The sequence below is a fragment of the Cervus canadensis genome, chromosome 2 (genome assembly GCF_019320065.1).
Source record: "Cervus canadensis isolate Bull #8, Minnesota chromosome 2, ASM1932006v1, whole genome shotgun sequence".
In the NCBI taxonomy this organism is placed as follows: Eukaryota; Metazoa; Chordata; class Mammalia; order Artiodactyla; family Cervidae; genus Cervus; species Cervus canadensis.
The window spans coordinates 32,918,626-32,936,592 of NC_057387.1; the positions used below are offsets into that span (position 1 = coordinate 32,918,626).

Consider the following 17,967-nt stretch of genomic DNA (forward strand, 5'->3'; position numbering starts at 1 on the left):
GACTATTTCATACGTGTACAAAGCTGTGCATAATACCATATACAGGGCTGTCAGATGTTGATATTTGAATGGTCCAGTGTTACACAGCAATATATTTAGTTTACTATTACAATGTTTACAATATAATAAAATGAAACAATTTAATACTGATCACAAAAGAAGGGGCATTTTGCACACAAGTTCTTTTTTTGGACCTTGTCTAAGATGCACCAAAACTGTTCATAATTATGTGGTGGTTGTTTAGCGTTACAAGGTATACATCTAAAGAAAACATTCCAGTCTTTGGGGAAACTGGCTAATCTCAGATTGATGAAGCACATCTTCATAGATACAATGCACTGGCTCAGGACAGTATTTTTTTCGTAAGACTAATACTTCAGGAAGAGAGTGTATCAACTAATCTGTTTTTATAACTCTTCTTACTTTTGGAACTAAAATTTTTGAACAAATGTCTGGTGAAAATGGTAGAGGAACTTCATGTATTTTTATAGTATTATACCCTGGTTCTGAACTTCCTTCTCCCTCATCAGGTGATTTTAACAGCAGAGGTATCTGGAGGAAGTCATGGAGGAAGAATCTTCAGATCTTCAGATTTTGCAAAGAACTTTGTCCAGACCAATCTCCCTTTTCATCCTCTGACTCAGATGATGTATAGCCCGCAAAATTCTGATTATCTTTTAGCTCTCAGCACTGAAGTAAGTCTAGTTGAAGAACTTGTCTTGCCTTTTGTGTTTTTATAGTCTCAAAATATACTGTCTTAAGAGGACCATGTAGGTGGTGCTTTTTATGTTGGACTGTTTTCTAGTGACTTCTTATGGTGTGAAGTGTGGGTTTTTGGTTTTTGTATGTTTGTGTGTTTTCCTGTATTGTAAAGGACACAATTTTCATATGCTGTCTATACCAGATAGGTATGTGTCTAGTTATCATTCCAATTTTTTTAAAAATGAACAGATACTTACTGTTAGAGTAATGAACTAGGAAACAGTTTAATCATTCATGTTCTGCCAGAGACAGACATAAATTGTTAAACTTCTAACATTGTTTCCTTCCTGTGGCCAAACTACATCTTTATAATTTTTTCTTGTTCAGTCCTTAGTATAAAAACCAGTTGATGTCTGTCTTTGATGCCCATGTGTTAAATATCCAGAGTCCTAATTCCCTGCACCCCTTGCCGCATTCCTGTACTCTTCCCAGAAACCACGAGTGGCCCTCCCACCTTTGTTCTGAAAGTTTCCTGAGGAGCAGCTCAGCTTTACCATTCCTGGAGGACTAGTCTGTTTTATCATGGATGTTAAGGGCCCAGAGTGGCTGAGTTGCCAGACTATGATAGTAGTCATAATTACACTCTGTGTTTATATGGCTCTCTCTCATCGTATTGCTTAGAGTGTGGTCTGCTGACCTGCACGATCAGATAGAAATCCCTGGGAGCTGGTTTAAGATGCAGATTGCTCGGCCCCGATCCGGATATAGTGTGTCAGTGAGGTGGCTAGTATTTTTAACAAGCTCCCCAGCTGAGCCTGTACACTGAAGTCTGGGAGCCATTGCTGTGACGACCATTCTGGGAGTAGAAATAGGATTATCAAATATAGACAAGTTGGGCTGAGCAACAGGGTGCCATAGGGAGGATGAGAAGGACTCTTGGAAGAGAGGTCTGGGTTCTGAACCTTCTGGGGGCAGAACGTTCAGCTGAGGTCAGGCTGGGAGGCTCAAGGAAGGTCAGAGTTAAACTCAGCCAGAGGAGGAAAACTAGCCTACCAGATAGGCTTCACGTCTGAAAGCAACAATTCCTGGGAAGTGGCCTTCAGCAGCTTGAGCTGAAGGCCCTGTAAGGGGACAAAGAGACCCCTGTTGGAATGGACAGAACCATTGATCTGCCTTTGAAAACCCAATTGCCCTTACCAAGTATCTTAAGTTTATTAAAACAGCTATCCTAGGGAGAGGCAAGCACAATCTGCCTTTAGACCTGAAATTTCTTCCCATTAAGAGTGAGTTTGAAGTACAAATAATCAGAGTGGAGAGATGGACCAATTTATACTAAAGTGCGGATAGGAGATATCAGACCCTTCCCTGTTTCTAAGTAGGATTAGATTAATTAGAAATGCTGGGAGCTGAACGTTACTAGAGGAGGAAGAGTTAAAGAAGAATGATGGGTGAGAGTGGAGGACCACTGAAGTTATTTCTGCCTTAATCATCACCATTTCATTTGAGCTGCTCCAGGACGTTTCGGTCCCACCTCCAGTGGGTCTGGGGCTCACTAGACTCCTATTGCCAATGTCACTGAAATTGTCAGTCTTTATCTTATGAAGTCTCTGCTGCACTTGAAAGTATTGACCTCCTTTTGGGAATTTCACTTGCTTGGCTTCTGTGGCAGTCCCTTTGGTTCTTTCCCACCTTCTAACCATTGCTTCTTAGTCTCTTTTTTAAACTCCTTTCAATCTCCCCTTAAATCCCTATTGCTCATTTTACTCTGAGTAGTCTCTTCCACTCTTTACCATTTTGCTACCACTGTGATGTGTAAGATTCTCAAATCCCTACCTCTGGTCCTGGCTTCTTCCTAGGGCTGCAGATGCCTGTCTTCCTGTCTCCTGGGTATCTCTAGCTAGATGTCCCACAGATCCCTCAAACTTAACCTTTCTCAGCCATATTGTTCTTCCCTTCATCCTTATGCTGGCTAAAGATTCCACAACACTGCTTTCCCCTCACCCAGAGTCCCAGAGTGTTCAACTTTCACACACATGCACTCTGTCCTGCCCTACAGGAAAGTGTCCAGTTCTACTGAATCTAGAGTCTGTATTCTTTCTGAGCCTATTCCTCACAGCTGTGGCTTCAGGCCTCACTAACGCTTAATGCAGCAGTTAGTCACTGCTTTCCCTGCTTCTATTAATAGTTTGAACCCTCTGAAATCCATCTTTCCCACTGTCATCCAAGTATTCCTCTTAAAAAAAGTAAAACTAATCGTGTCATTCCCCTACTTCAAGTATCCCATATAAAATAAGGACCAGATTCCTCAGCCTGGCACAGGAGGAGGGCTCTGCACGAGCTGCCGCCCCCTCCCCAGCACTGGCTCCTCTCTCCACCTTGGAATGTTGCTCCATCAGTGTCTGAAGGCTCCAGCTCCCTGCACACACTGAGATGTTTCATCACCTCTCTGTCTCTGCTTCTACTAATCTCTCTGTGCAATGACATCTCGTCTCCCATTTGCCTTCTTTTGATTACACTGCTCATCATGTAAGACTCAGTTTGGCTGTCTTCTTCACAAGCCAGCTCTGATGCTTTGTCTCGCCTTTCCCTGCCCTTACCCTAGAGACCATGTTTCCATAACACTTCCCGTGTGTATTGAACTTTCTTAGGTGTACCTTGTTAAACTGTGAGCTCCTTGAGAGCAGGGAGTGTGTCTTATTCATCTTTGTATCCCCGGTGCAGCGTCTGGTACACCTGGCACATAGTAGGCACTTCATAAGCATTTGTTATTCTGAACTTGTTCCAAGACCCTAGAGGGGACCCCATAAACTGTGTGTGTCTGTGAGCTCAGGCAGCTTGGCTGGAATTTCAGTGTGTGTTTTTACTGCCCTGAATGATTGGATATGAATTATTAAAAGGTCATACAAGCAGCTGCACATGATAAAGCTGGAATTTTGATAAGTCATTTATAATCTTTCAGAATGGCCTGTGGGTGTCCAAGAATTTTGGGGGAAAATGGGAAGAAATCCACAAAGCAGTCTGTTTGGCCAAATGGTGAGTAACAGAAGATTCCATCTGTGCAGAGCCCTAAACCTTTCCTGACAATGCCGCCAGAAGTCACACAAATCAGTGCTGAGCACTTAACATGTGCCCAATGCTCTTCAGGGTGCCACAGGGGCTGTGAGAGGGGCGCAGCATAGACCTTGACCTGGAGGAACTTCTGATTCTGCTGGGAAGGAAGGCTTGTCTCACTAAGTGTTAAAGTGTGAAACAAGGCCTGTCACTGAGCAGCGCTGCCTGCAAGAGGTTTCTTCTGTGTAAGTGGTGACGTCAGTTGCAACAGCATGAAGTGCAGCTTTGACTGGGGGCCTTACATGCTTCTCTGCACATTTGTGCTCCCTCGTCTAGATCCATGTCAGTTAGGTGGAATGTAGTGAGGCATCAGGAAGAAAGCTCAGAGAGCTTCCAGGCTGCCAGAGTCACACTATCCATGCACCACAACTCCTTCACTTCTCTCGATTGCCCACCCCGTCTGCTCAACAGAGGATACAGTGGAGGAAGCTCTTACCTGGGAGTCAGGTCACCTTTGTTCTAACCTGGATCAGCAGCTGGTCAGTGTCTTGACTTCTCTGGGATTTAGCTTATTCCTTCTATGAAAGGAGATTTATTTGGGGGATGGTTAAACAAGAATTAAGAGCCGTCATACCCCCAAACTCTGATTAGGCTCAGACTCTTGTTTAGAGCCTCTTTCTTCTTTCTCTTTGACTAATTTTAGCAAGTTCATTGATCTAGTTTCCCAGTTGATAGCAGGTTGCTGCCAGAAGTGGGGTATGTGAGTGTAAACAGCAAGCACAGACCAGCCTGAGAGTCCGCTGCCTGGGAGTTGCACGGAGGCAGGAAGAGCTCTAAGAACACGCAGAGACAGAACAAGACAGGGAAGTAGACAGGATGGAGGGGTTTAGTGCTGGGTCAGGAGAACCCAGAAGCCGCAGTAACTACTAATGCGAGCACTGCATTACAGTTTCATACAGTTGGTGTTCATGACAATGATCCATAATCCCAAGGAAGAGTTTGGTGTTTATTGTTCTCTGCTTAGGGAGGTAGGAAAATGTGTGATATATGTCCAAATATGTCCATTGAAATTAACCAAAACATTTTAAAAATAATGCTTAAACAGGCATACTTTTTTAGAAAATGATAGTTAAATGAGGTTTTTATAGCACTACTGTGGTACACATCACGTGTCTGCTTTTGTTTTATGTATTTTAATTAATTGTGTTTATATCTTATGTGATCTTATCAGGAAGGAATTTTTAAAGTAACAAAGTTAACAAATTATTTTGCTCCTGCTAGACCTAAAATATGTAGTGTGTGTTCAAATAAGACTATAATAATTTTGATCATTAAAACTCACCTTTGCATCCATATATCAGATCACCACAATGTACATTTTAGATATCTTACAATTTTATTTGTCAGTTATACCTCAGTAAAGCTAAAGGAAACAACAGAAAACTCATCTTTAAAACTAAAGAGTTATTTCAAAATGGTATTTTGTATCTTATACAAGAATTTTTACTTTTGTTAACTTGCTTCATTGAATAGTGTCTAAATATAAGATCTGGGCTGCTGATAACTATTTACTCCCCTTTTAGATCTTTGGTTTCTAGAAATTTACAGTCTAAAGCTCTGAAAGAATATGCTCAGACCCAGCACCTTTTTTGTTTTATTGAGGTACAGTTGATTTATAATATTATAATCATTTTAGGTGTATAGCATAGTGATTAAAAAATTTTATAGGTTATACTCCATTTATAGTTATAAAACATTGGCTTTGTTCTCTGCACTGTACAATGTATCCTTGTAGCTTATTTATTTTATACATAGTAGTCTCCACCTCTTAATCTCCCACCCCTTTCTTGCCTCTCCCCCACTCACTCTCCCCAGTGGAAACCCCTAGTTTGTTCTCTATATCTGATACCCAGCACCTTTTGCTGGTGCTAATGTATAAGTCCTGTCAAGGTCTGAATCTAGTTCCCTGGAACTCCCTTTCCAAGTTAGAGTTTAAATAATTCAACTTCTGACCTAGTTGTCTATTTCAGATGAAAGAACTAAATTATTTAGTTCATGCAAAGCACTGAACTAGGTTCTAAGGGGAAACAACAAAACTTCGTACCTGCTGTGAAGAGCTCAGTGGTGTGGTAGGGGAGGTAAGGCACACAGCATGTGATTAAAATAGCCAAACAGGAGACAAAGGGACGGCCAGGTGGTTGACGGGCTCTCCAGCAGCATTCCTCAACCTAAGCACTAATGGCGTTTGAACTGAATAGTTCTTTGTTGTGGGGGACAAGCCTGTGCGTTGCAGGACATTTAGCAGCATCCTTGGTCTCTCCCCACGTAAGTCGTAACATCTCCCCTCCCCCAGTGGTGACAACCAAGAATGTCCCCTGGGCAGCAAAATCGGCCCTGGCTGAGAACCACTGCTCTAGAAGTTTGCAGCAAAGAAGTCTTCAAGTTAGAGTGACAGAAAACTTCATGGAAGAGCTAGATTTTAAGCTGGAGCCTAAAGATTGTGAGGGTAAGATTTAGTCAGGTAAGAGAAGAACATTTTAAGAAGGAAACAGTCTGAACCAACACAGGAGGCAGGCTTGGAGAGTGTAGGGAGACCAGTTGCACTGGCTGGCAGAGTTCGCGTAAATAAGCAGTGGCGTGTGGAGAATGCCTGGGAGCAGACGGGGGGCCTGGCTGCGATGCTGTGGGAGATCCAGTGTGCAGCGTCCGAGAAGGCTGTTTCGGCCAGTACCCATGGGTGATGCTCATTAGACCTGCCTGGAGCGGAGTGACTAAGGTTAATGCAGTCTGTTAGCAGTCTTGAACAGTGTCTTTTCCCTGTCTTTGCCTCATTGTAGGGGATCAGAAAACATCATCTTCTTTACCACCTATGTGAATGGCTCCTGCAGTAAGTATATTTTAGTCCCAGAAAAGAGTGTCCTGGTGTCCATTCATGGTAGAATATTCTGAGTTGTAATAGGTAGAAGCATCAAAGAGCCTTCCATTCTCTCGCAATTTTAATAGCTAAAGATAACCAGCTGTTAGTGAGTTTTAAAATCTTTGAAACACACACAACCAAGTACTGTACTGTGCTTTGATCAAATAAAAAGTGCAGGCTATACACAGAGACAGTATCCTTAATTTTAGCAACGTACATAAAGTAAATATTAGGCTACAACCAACAACAAATTGAAATGCATAGTGATTTCTGCCAAAGGGCATGGGCTGTGTTTGTGTTGGTGGAAGCCACTGGCTTTCCAGTCAGTGGCACAAAGCTGAAGGCATAATCTTCCATTTATTCATTCAACAGATTCATTTCATTTATTCATTCATTCGAACACCTGCAGTAGTATGTTAAATACTTTTCTCAGGATGGTGAGAACAAAACACCCAAGGCCTGCTCTCATGGAGCTTAAATTCAAGTAGACATGTTGGATGATCAGCCAGAAAATCAGAACTCAAATGATACAACTTAAAATACAATAAGATAATTTCAGACTGTGTCATGAAGAAAGTAAAGCAGGATCCTGTGGTGTTTTTATGCAACACTGTACTGAAATTAATTCTCTCTTCCTGTCCAGTATAAAACTTCACATGTATAAAGACAAAACCAAAATGTTAATTTCCTGTGTCAATTCCTATATCATTTTATATTGTTATCTGATTAACATGCATAGCATTGAAAATTCTGTTGCTATAAAACTAACAGTACTTCTAAAACAATTGTTTTGCATAGAAGCTCACCAGTAAGTGAAATTTTAATTAATATTTTGTCTTGTTTAAGAAGCTGACCTTGGGGCACTGGAATTACGGAGAACTTCAGACTTGGGGAAAAGCTTCAAAACCATTGGTGTGAAAATCTACTCATTTGGTCTTGGGGGACGTTTCCTTTTTGCCTCTGTGATGGCTGATAAGGTAGGTGTTTGCCTCTTTTCTTTGGGTTCTGATATTTCTGTAAATGTGCCTCAGACAGATAGCTTCAGTACACGTACTGGTGGAGTTTCTTGCCTTCTGTAGTATTTAGTGTCACTGTTAGATTTGGAAGTGATCCTTTTTATTGGGGCTGATTGATTCTTCTGGACTTCCCTCCACTTTGGCCTGTGTCACCAACTGAATCCTGGTGTCTGTTTAGGATATGTAGACCCAGTGTTTGGGCTTTTCACACACATGGATTCTGAGAAAAGCAATCTCCTTGCTCATTGTCCAATGAAAATAATGGAAACATGTAACATTTTTTGAGTACTTGCTATATACTAGGTACTGTTCTGGGTTCTGAGAATATAGCAGTGAACAAAACAGATAAATGTCTTGCTCTCAGAGTTTCTATTCAAGTAGGGAGATAGATACCAAACTAACAAATATGATATAATATCAGGTAATAATTAAAACTATGAAGAAACCTAAAACAGAGTAAATACATAAAAAGTGGCAGGAATTGGAGCAGCACTGTTCCAGACAGGGTGATTTGGAAGGGCTCTCTGAGACCCGACTGAAGTGAGAGCATAGCCGCGTGCACATCTAGGCTGAGGAAAGAGTGAGCGCAGAGAGCCTCGGGCTGGAGCAGGCTTGGAATGCTGAAGAAAAGTGAGAAGGGCAGCGTGGCTGGCGCACGGGAAAGGGTGGTCTGAAGATGGGCAGCCAGTGGCCAGATCACACAGGGCCTCTGTAGGTTGTGAGGAAGGCCTTGGCTCCCGTGCTCCATGTGCTGGGAAGCTGTGAGAGGGGTTCAGGCAGGGGAATGGTCTAACTGGCTGTTTGTTTTGACGGAATAGGTGTGTGTAGTGTCACCTAAGGGTCAGGAATGGAAGCAGCAACAGCAGCAGTGAGAGAGACCGGAGGCTGGGCCAGGCTGTTAACAGTGGATGAGGGGAGACGTAGTAAGATCATGGATGTATTTTGAAGTGCAGTAGTGTTTGCAGTAGATAAGATGCAGATTGTGAGAGAATAAGATGAACCAAGGATAATTTTAGAGTCTTTGGCCTGAGCAACTGTGTCAGTGGTGGTGCCGTTTACTGAGAGGGAAAGGATGCAGGAGAAGCAAGTTTGTGGGAAGAAAGTCAAGAATTCAGGTTTGGATATGAGATGCGTGTAAGATAGCTAGGTGAAAATGTCAGGTAAGCGTTTGGGTATGTGACTCTCCCAAAATTACATAGTATAATTATGTGGAATGGTCTCATCTAGCTGTGTGATACCATAAGATGGTATCTGACGGGGGAATGAGTAGGTCGAGAGGAGGTGGGAGGGCCGAGCACTGGGTGCCCTGGTGCCCCTCACGGAACGGTGGGAAAAGACTGAACAAGCCAGCAGAGAGGACTGAGAGGGAGGGACTGTGAGGTGGGGAGAATAGGACCTTTCATAACAGCTGTACCCAGTGAGGAAATGGATAATGAGATGTGTAATTATTAATAATAATGTGCCTGTTAATGTCGCTGCACATGGTGATGTCATGAAAGCCAAGTGAAAAAAAGGTTTCAATGAGGAGGAAATGGTCAGCCGCATTAAATTCAGCTGAGATGTGGAGTTAGATGAGTTCTGAGAATTATCCACTGGAGTTGGCAAAGTATAGGTTGTTGGTGACCTTGATGAAAGCAGTTTCTTTGGAGTACTGTGGTTAAGAGACTGATTGGAGTGGGTTCAGAGAGAATTAGAGGTAAGAAAAGTAGACAAGGTAACTACACATCATGCCCTTGAGCAGTTTTATAATAATCCTTCCAACAGCCCTATAGTTCATACTGTTATCTCAGTTTAGGAAATCGAGTAACTTGTCTAGGTGGAACTCTGGTGGTAACCAGACTGTGTAACTCCAGAGATAGCTGCCTGTACACTGCTGCTGTCCGCAGAACTGAAGTTCTACTGTGTGCTTTTGAACTCCAGTTTTTACCTATAACAGCGAGTATAAGATTCAAAGTAAACGTCTAAGATGTAAGTTAGAAAAGCAAGTTAAATGGACTCATCACTTAACTTTAAAAAGACTGATTCTCGTGCCCTGGCTGAACTGTGTCTAGAAGCTATTTTAAACTATTTATCAGATAGTACATGTTAATTGCCTCAACCTGTGTGTGCGTGCTAAGTTGCTTCAGTAGTGTCCAACTCTTTTTGACCATATGGGCTGTTGCCTCCAGGCTCCTCTGTCCATAGGATTCTCCAGGCAAGAATACTGGAGTGGGTTGCCATTCCCTTCTCCAGGGGATCTTCCTGACCCAGGAATCAAACCTGAGTCTCCTGTACTGCAAGCAGATTCTTTACCGTTGAGCCACGAGGGAGACCCCTTTTAACAGCCAAATATTCCCTGATCAACTTCCTTATGTTAATTTCTGACTCTCCTTGCCCTCTTGCCAGCCTGGCCTGTTCCCTCCATCATGGCTGTTCTGAGAGCCTTCCTTAAAGAGGAGACGTGTCACATTTTGACTTACTTCATGATCTTCCCAATCTGGGTTTCATCTCCATTTTCCAGACCCATTATCTAATTCTTTCGATGATGCCAGAGCTGTCTGAAAGGAACCAAACTTCTATGCAGCAGCCATTATTTTAAGAATTATCTGAGCAAATGTATGTGAATGGCTGCAGAGCCAAGCTCATAATGGTCCCAACAAACCCTTATCTCTGTTGAAGGAAATTGGCATGCCAGAGGTTAGGAGGATAATATTGGTATCTTAGAGGGCCACACAAGAATGAAGAAGCCCAAGAGAAAGCCAGGATAACCTTACTTACAGTAGAATGGATTGTTCCAGTGCCTGGATCTTTGCAAGAGGTTAGAAAAAGCTTGGATAATTGGTACTAGGACCTTTCATTTGTAATGATGTACCTAGTGAGGAAATAGGTAATTAGTATAATTATTAAATAATAATGTGCCTATTAATGTCACTGCGTATGGCATCTTGGTGGAATATTTAAAAGATAAGTATCGGCATTTGTTCCAGGATACAACAAGAAGGATTCATGTGTCAACAGATCAAGGAGACACATGGAGCATGGCCCAGCTCCCATCTGTGGGGCAGGAACAGTTCTACTCTATTCTAGCAGCTAATGACGACATGGTGTTTATGCATGTAGATGAACCTGGAGGTAAGAGCTTTGCAAATGGTTCACCCTTGACTGCATAGAGACTTAAACTCTGAACCCTATTTTAGTAGCTTTCCTTCTTAGTGTGCATGCTGAATCATTTTTGACTCTTTGTGACCCTGTGGACTATAGCCTGCCAGGCTCCTCTGTTCATGGGCTTCTCTAGGCAAGAATGCTGGAATGGGTTGCCATGCCCTCCTCCAGGGAATCTTCCCAACCCAGGGATCGAACCCACATCTCTTATGTCTCCTGCATTGGCAGGCGGGTTCTTTGATTTTTCTTTTCACCCCTGGGAATTTATTAGTGGCCTCCTTGTTTTAGAGATGATGTGTAGCCTCTGTTAAAAAGACCACTTTCTTTGACCCCCTGACATGGTTTGTATGTACTTCCAGGTGTTCCGGAGCAGTGCTGCTCAAAGAATGGTCAGAGAACTAGTACTGATTTGCAGATTCTTTATTACCAAATAAGTGCAGAAAGCAGCAGCATTTAGAAATTCTTACAGCTCTTTGACAAAGAAATTTTGTATCTGTTGACTCTAATAATTTAAAAAATTTGAAGATTGTATTTTTTCTTTCTTTTGTATTTCATTTTTCTAGTGATAAACTTTTTGTTATATTTACAAAAGCATCAGTTTGTGACATAATTAAAATTTAAAATTGATCCTTCATCACAAAGAGTTTGAGAAGCATTCATTTAGAGTAAAAAGATTTAAAGATGTGTAAGATAGAAAGGTAGCAATGTCTCTGCTACCAAAATATAACTGATTATACCAAAATGCAAGAGCTTTTCTGTAACATCTGATTAATTTATTAAACAAATTCATCATCTGCTATATTCACGCACTAAGCTGGGTACTAGAATTAAAGATGGCCACGAAGTTCTTAACTATCAATCCTTGATTAACTCTCAGGTCTGCATCTGCATCATGAAGAGAGACAGTTGGCTGATGTGTATGTGTGTATGTGTCATGTGTATGATTAGACTGTTGTTTTTTCTCTGTTCCCTCCCAAGACTTGGTGGGTTTTTTGTTTGTTTGTTTGCCTATTCCAGACACTGGATTTGGTACCATATTTACCTCCGACGATCGAGGCATTGTCTATTCCAAATCCTTGGACCGACATCTCTATACCACTACGGGTGGCGAGACGGACTTTACCAATGTGACCTCCCTTCGTGGTGTCTACATGACAAGTGTGCTCTCAGAAGGTGGGTCCTTCAGCTGAATACGTTCAGAGTTGAGGCTTTGGGGGAAACTGATGGTCCTGTCCCCTCAGTAATGGTGCTTGCCTGGCCAACAAGCCTGTCTGTGTGAATTCTGGCTCTCTATTTTAAGTAAGTTATGGTGATTAGAACTAAGAACAAAGCAACAGCAGGCAGAAAGAAAGATTTGAGGTTATTTAGTTTATGAAATAAGTCTTATGTATTGGGAAGTTCAGGCCTGTGGGAAGGAGTTTGAACCACTTACTGCTTTTCTGATTGTCAAGGATGGAGCAGTAGGCAGCCCAGATTTTTCCTGTGTTCTCTTCAGTGGCTCTGCAGAGCCCAGTTGAACAAATAAACACATTACTCTGAAGTACAAAGGTTTTTAAGGTTTTATTTATTTATGTATTCACTTTTTTGGTAGGAGGTGGGGGATGTTTGTTTTAATTTTGTAAACACCTTGCAGTTGTCTACAGGATCTAAGTGATTCTGGCCCCTAGTTCATCCCAGACATCTCTTCCAGCTCCTCACTCCTTTGCTTACTCTTGCAATCACTCCAGTCCTCTGCCAGTCCTTAAACACATCAGGTTCACACACTCTTGGCTGAGAGATTTGCAGTGACCTCTTTCCCCAGATGTCTGCATGGCCAACACTTTTCTCCTCCCAGCCATTGGTCATGTTGCTTTCTGATGAGACCTGCCCTGACTATCCTGTTTTAAATGTCAGTCTGCCTCCCTGCTACACATGCACACTCTCATTCCCAGTTATCTGTACAAGATTTTTCCATAGCATTTATTTTCTAACACACTATGTAATTTACCTATTTACAGTGTCTAGTGTTTGTCTGTCTCACCATACTAAAATATATATTCCACAGAGGTTTTCTTTTTTTCCAAAATTTGTTCACAGATATATCCCCAAAGCCTTACAGCAATTTTCATATAGTGGATAGGCAATAAAACATTTATTGAGCAAATGAAATTTACTTTATTAGCTTTCTTTTTAAAATTTTCCTTAAGAAAACTCAAAGCATCTCTTTTAATTTAAATGTTCAACAGTTTATGTATCATTAGCAATAGAGAATAGGGAAGACACATGAAGGAAAAAAAAACTGTGTAAGAGAAATAGGATGTGGCATGGTAAAGACACAAAAGCTAGGAATTATTCTTTGAGACTTAATGCAGATACATTCAAATCTTGACATTTCCTAAAATAAGCCTGGTATCACGGCCTTATCTAAATCCAGATTAGAGTGCCTTCTCATTGTAGATTTTCCTCCAGAGCAAGCAAGCAAGGAAGAATAGAATTGTGTTGATAAGGAGATAAATGGTATCTTTTTCCAAGAGTATCAGTCTAGATGATTTCTGGAATTAGTTGAATCCTATTCAGGTGGGAAGCCGCCTTCAGGTATCATACTCACCAGTATTGAGCCATTTCACTGGATGTCACCAGCTTGTGGGACTCCAGGGTTCTATTGGTATTACATAATCTCTGTTAAGAGAGTTATGCAATGATAAATGGAATTGATTAGGATGCTTTCTAATCAATATATCAAGATTAATGTTATCCTTTTCCTATCCAGATAATTCTATCCAGACTATGATCACTTTTGACCAAGGAGGAAGGTGGAAGCACCTGAGGAAGCCTGAGAACAGTGAATGCGATGCTACTGCCAAAAATAAGAACGAGGTTTGTTTTACTCCCACTGTCATGTATTTGGAGCAAAGCAACCATTCTTTTCTGCTCTTATTAGTGCCAGGCTTTTGAATAATGAAGTTTTGTGCTTGCTGAGGGTCCACAGCTAACAGTGGAAAATTGGGAAATGAGAAGTTGAAATTAACTAGGATGTAGGAAATTTGAACTGTGAAGAAAGACCAAAATATTACGGTTTATTTGTCTTTAAAGAAAAACAAAACTGAAGGCTAACAATTTCAGCCAGTTTAGTTCAGTTGTTCAGTCGTGTCAGACTCTGTGACCCCATGGACTACAGCACACCAGGCTTCCCTGTCCATCAACAACTCCCAGAGCTTACTCAAACTCATGTCCATCAAGTTGGTGATGCCACCCAACCATTTCAAACTTTTTCGTCCCCTTCTCCTCCTGCCTTCAATCTTTCCCAGCATCAGGGTCTTTTCCAGTGAGTCAGTTCTTTGCATCAGGTGGCTAAATTATTGGAGTTTGAGCTTCAGCATCAGTCCTTCCAATGAATATTCAGGACTGATTTCCTTTAGGATTGACTGGTTGGATCTCCTTACAGTCTAAGGGACTCTCAAGAGTCTTCTCCAACACCACAAATCAGAAGCATCAATTCTTCGGCACTCAGCTTTCTTTACAATCCAACTCTCACATCCATACATGACTACTGGAAAAACCATAGCTTTGACTAGACAGACCTTTGTTGGCAAAGTAATGTCTCTGCTTTTTTTTTTTTTAAACAATTTGAACCTCTTTGTTTACTTGTTTATTTTTTGTAATTTTTTTGGCAACACCCTGTGGCATGTGGGACCTTAGTTCCCATACCTTAGTTCCCTGACCAGGGATCAAACCCTTACTCCCTGCATTGGAAGGTAGGGTCTTAACCACTGGACCACTGGGGAAGTCTCCCAAACCTCTTTTAAAGCATCCTTTAAAGGATTGCCATCTTACTTTATAACTCAACTAATTTCTAAGAAATGTTTCATAAAGACAGGACTGGGTCTTATGACCACCATATCTTGTTCATATCTGAAATATGACAGGTGGTCATCAAGTTGGGAAGCCTCTCATTTTCTTTAGAGAGATGTCTTTTCAAGTCCTTTGCCCATTTTTAATGTGGGTTACTTACTTTTTTGTTGTTGAATTATAGGCTCAGTGGGATATTCTTGCTTCTTAAATGCATAATGCATTTAATAATAATTTAATAATCAAAAGATTTATAGAGAAAGAAAGTAGAATGGTGTCAGGGTCTGGGAATGCCAGGGTCTGGGAAAGGGGGAATAGGCAGTTATGGTTTAATGTGCACAGAAGTCTCAGTTTTGCAAGATGTGGAAGTCCGAGAGATGAGTTATGGTGATGGCTGCACAACAGTGTGAATGTCCTTAATGCTACTGAACCGCACACTTTAAAATGTAAATTTTATGGTATGTTATTTTAACCATAATTTTTTAAAAAAGAGTATCCCACTGAAGTCTGGGTTAATAAGTTAAAACGCCTTATTATTAGAAGACTCTGTGAGATGAATAAAAAAAAATTACATCTTTGGTTTTAATCTAAGCTTTGGTTTCTTTCCACAGTGCAGCCTTCATATCCATGCTTCCTATAGCATCTCTCAGAAACTAAACGTTCCAATGGCCCCACTGTCAGAGCCTAATGCTGTTGGCATAGTCATTGCCCATGGTAAGCGGCCCTCCCTCACCTCAGTGGGAAGAACTAGTTGAGCACATTGAAGCTCAGTCGTAGCACTGAACCCAGTGAGAAAACCACCATCTGTGGCTTTCAGCACCCTTTGCAGAATTTCTTGCAAGATAACGATACTGTGGGTTTTTCATGGAGTCCTATCAGAGAGCAGCAACATGACCTCTTCCTTTACCAAATTGTCGTGCCCTTTTTTTTTTTCCAAGAGGCCTGATGGGAAATAATCAGAATAAACTCACTCAGAATTCTCCTCGTGATGGTGAATCCTCTGTGTTTCACTGCTGATGTGTGCTGATGAGATGGTGGGCTGTGTTGTAGGTAGCGTGGGGGATGCCATCTCAGTGATGGTCCCAGATGTGTACATCTCAGATGACGGGGGTTACTCCTGGATGAAGATGCTGGAAGGACCCCACTATTACACCATCCTGGACTCTGGAGGCATCATCGTAGCCATCGAGCACAGCAGCCATCCAATCAATGTGATTAAGTATGCATGAGCTCAGCTCCACCCACACTGTCTGCCCAGAGGGCTACCGCGGGATGTTTTTCAGTTGGCGGGGAAGTTCCGGACCCTGATTCAGATTTGGGCATTCTGCAGAGCTGCAGGGGAGGTGCTTGAAGGGGTTGCATTCAGAGCAACTCAAATTAAATGGCTTTGTGTTTTACCTCTGACTCTGCTAGCTAACATTTTTTATCACTTAAAAAAAAAAAAATACCCTTCTCTCTTCCCACAAGAATATTATGGATGCATTAAAGCACTCTGGATGGGAAATGACTCCTTAAGTACAAGTTCTTATTGTATAATTTCTGTTTATTGACTGAGAAGCCCATTCTTATGTGGGTCACTATTCTTTCTTTCCCTTGGAAGAATTTTTATAAATGCATTTTCTTCCATACTATTTGAGTGAATCCCATTTCGCTGTTAACCGCAGGCATTAGAAATTAATATAATTGTCAGTCAGTAAGCCGTCACCTAAATATGAGAGTTCTCTGATGTGGGATGAAAACAGCTGGAGTGCTTTCCTGATATTCCGGTAAATGCTGATCCTCTGTCACGATCTTCCTCTAACTGTGGTTTCAGGTTCTCCACAGACGAGGGTCAGTGCTGGCAAACCTACACATTTACCAGGGAGCCTATCTACTTTACGGGCCTGGCTTCAGAACCCGGAGCCAGGTCCATGAACATCAGCATCTGGGGCTTCACAGAATCTTTCCTGGCTCGCCAGTGGGTCTCCTACACCATCGATTTTAAAGATATCCTTGAAAGGAACTGTGAGTGTCTCCTTTGACCTTTTCTGTCAGAAACTTGTAAACCCATTTTCCTAAATAACCCATCCAGTTCAATTTCTTCTAACTGGAGTAAGAAAATCATGTATATGAAAGGGGATTGAAGGATGTTCCGCGTGGGTCAGCAGGCAGTGAAATGGTAGCAGAGAAGCACTTCCCTGTTTGGATAAGCACTGTCCAAGAGAAATAGCAGGAGAGCAACATATATAATTTAAATTATTCTGTTAGCTAGCTACATTATACAAGTAAGAGGCAAAATTCATTTTAATAATATAGTTATTTCAGTATGTCTAAAATATCATTTTAACATGTAAAACTATTTTATAATTATTAGTGAAATACTTTACACTCTTTTTTAAAGATTTTTTTTAAAAAATTTTGGAGTATAGTTGATTTATAATGCTGTATTAGTTTCACTATACAACATAGTGAATCAGTTATACATGTACATATACCCACTCTCTTTTAGACTCTTTTCCTATATAAACTGAGTATTGAGTAGAGTTCTTTGTGTGCTACAGTAGGTCCTTATTAGTTACCTATTTTATATACAGTTAGTGTGTATATGTCAATCCCAGTCTCCCAGTTCATCACTCTCCCCACTTTCTCCCTGTAACCATAAGTTTGTTTTCTATATCTGTGGATATTTCTATTTGTAAATAAGTTCATTGTACCTTTTTTTAGATTCCACATATAAGTGATATCATATGATGTTTATCTTTGTCTGACTTACTTCACTTAGTATGACAATCTCTAGGCCCATTCATGTCACTGCAAATGGCATTATTTCATTCTTTAATATGGCTGAGTAATACTCCATAGTTTATATGTACCACCACTGTCTACAACATAGTATATATGTACCACACCATTTATCCATTCCTCTGTTGATGCTTTTGTTTTTATGTCTTGGCTGTTATAAACAGTGGGGCAGTATGGAGTGCAGTATGCCCCTATGAGCATAGGGGTCCACATGTATCCTTTTAGATTATGGTTCTCTCTGGGTATATGCCCGGAAATGAAATTGCTGAATCATATGGTAGTTCTATTTGTAGTCTTTTAAGGAACCTCTGTACCATTTTCCATAGAGGCTACACCAATTTACATCCCACCAACAGTGTAGGAGGGTTTTCTTTTCTCAACACCCTCGCCAGTATTTATTGTTTGCAGATTTTTTGATGATGGCCATTCTGACTGGTGTGAGGTGATACCTCATTGTAATTTTGATTCTCTGATAATTAATGATGTTGAGCATCTTTTCATGTGGTCATCTGTTATATTCTTTTTCTTCTG

At 41.2% G+C, this 17,967-nt stretch overlaps 1 protein-coding gene across 4 annotated transcripts in view; it reads left to right on the forward strand.

Moving 5' to 3' along the window:
- SORT1 (sortilin 1) overlaps positions 1–17,967 on the forward strand; it is a 64,356-nt gene that overhangs the window by 32,579 nt on the left and 13,810 nt on the right. For 2 of the 4 annotated variants that reach the window (XM_043460430.1, XM_043460433.1), the window contains exons 5-14: positions 531–695; positions 3,662–3,735; positions 6,591–6,640; positions 7,517–7,647; positions 10,653–10,797; positions 11,845–12,000; positions 13,577–13,683; positions 15,267–15,369; positions 15,706–15,874; positions 16,469–16,659. In XM_043460430.1, the coding sequence (XP_043316365.1) occupies positions 531–695; positions 3,662–3,735; positions 6,591–6,640; positions 7,517–7,647; positions 10,653–10,797; positions 11,845–12,000; positions 13,577–13,683; positions 15,267–15,369; positions 15,706–15,874; positions 16,469–16,659 (1,291 nt within the window). The remainder of the gene's footprint in view (positions 1–530; positions 696–3,661; positions 3,736–6,590; positions 6,641–7,516; positions 7,648–10,652; positions 10,798–11,844; positions 12,001–13,576; positions 13,684–15,266; positions 15,370–15,705; positions 15,875–16,468; positions 16,660–17,967) is intronic. The other 2 variants (XM_043460431.1, XM_043460434.1) reach the window with 1 other exon arrangement.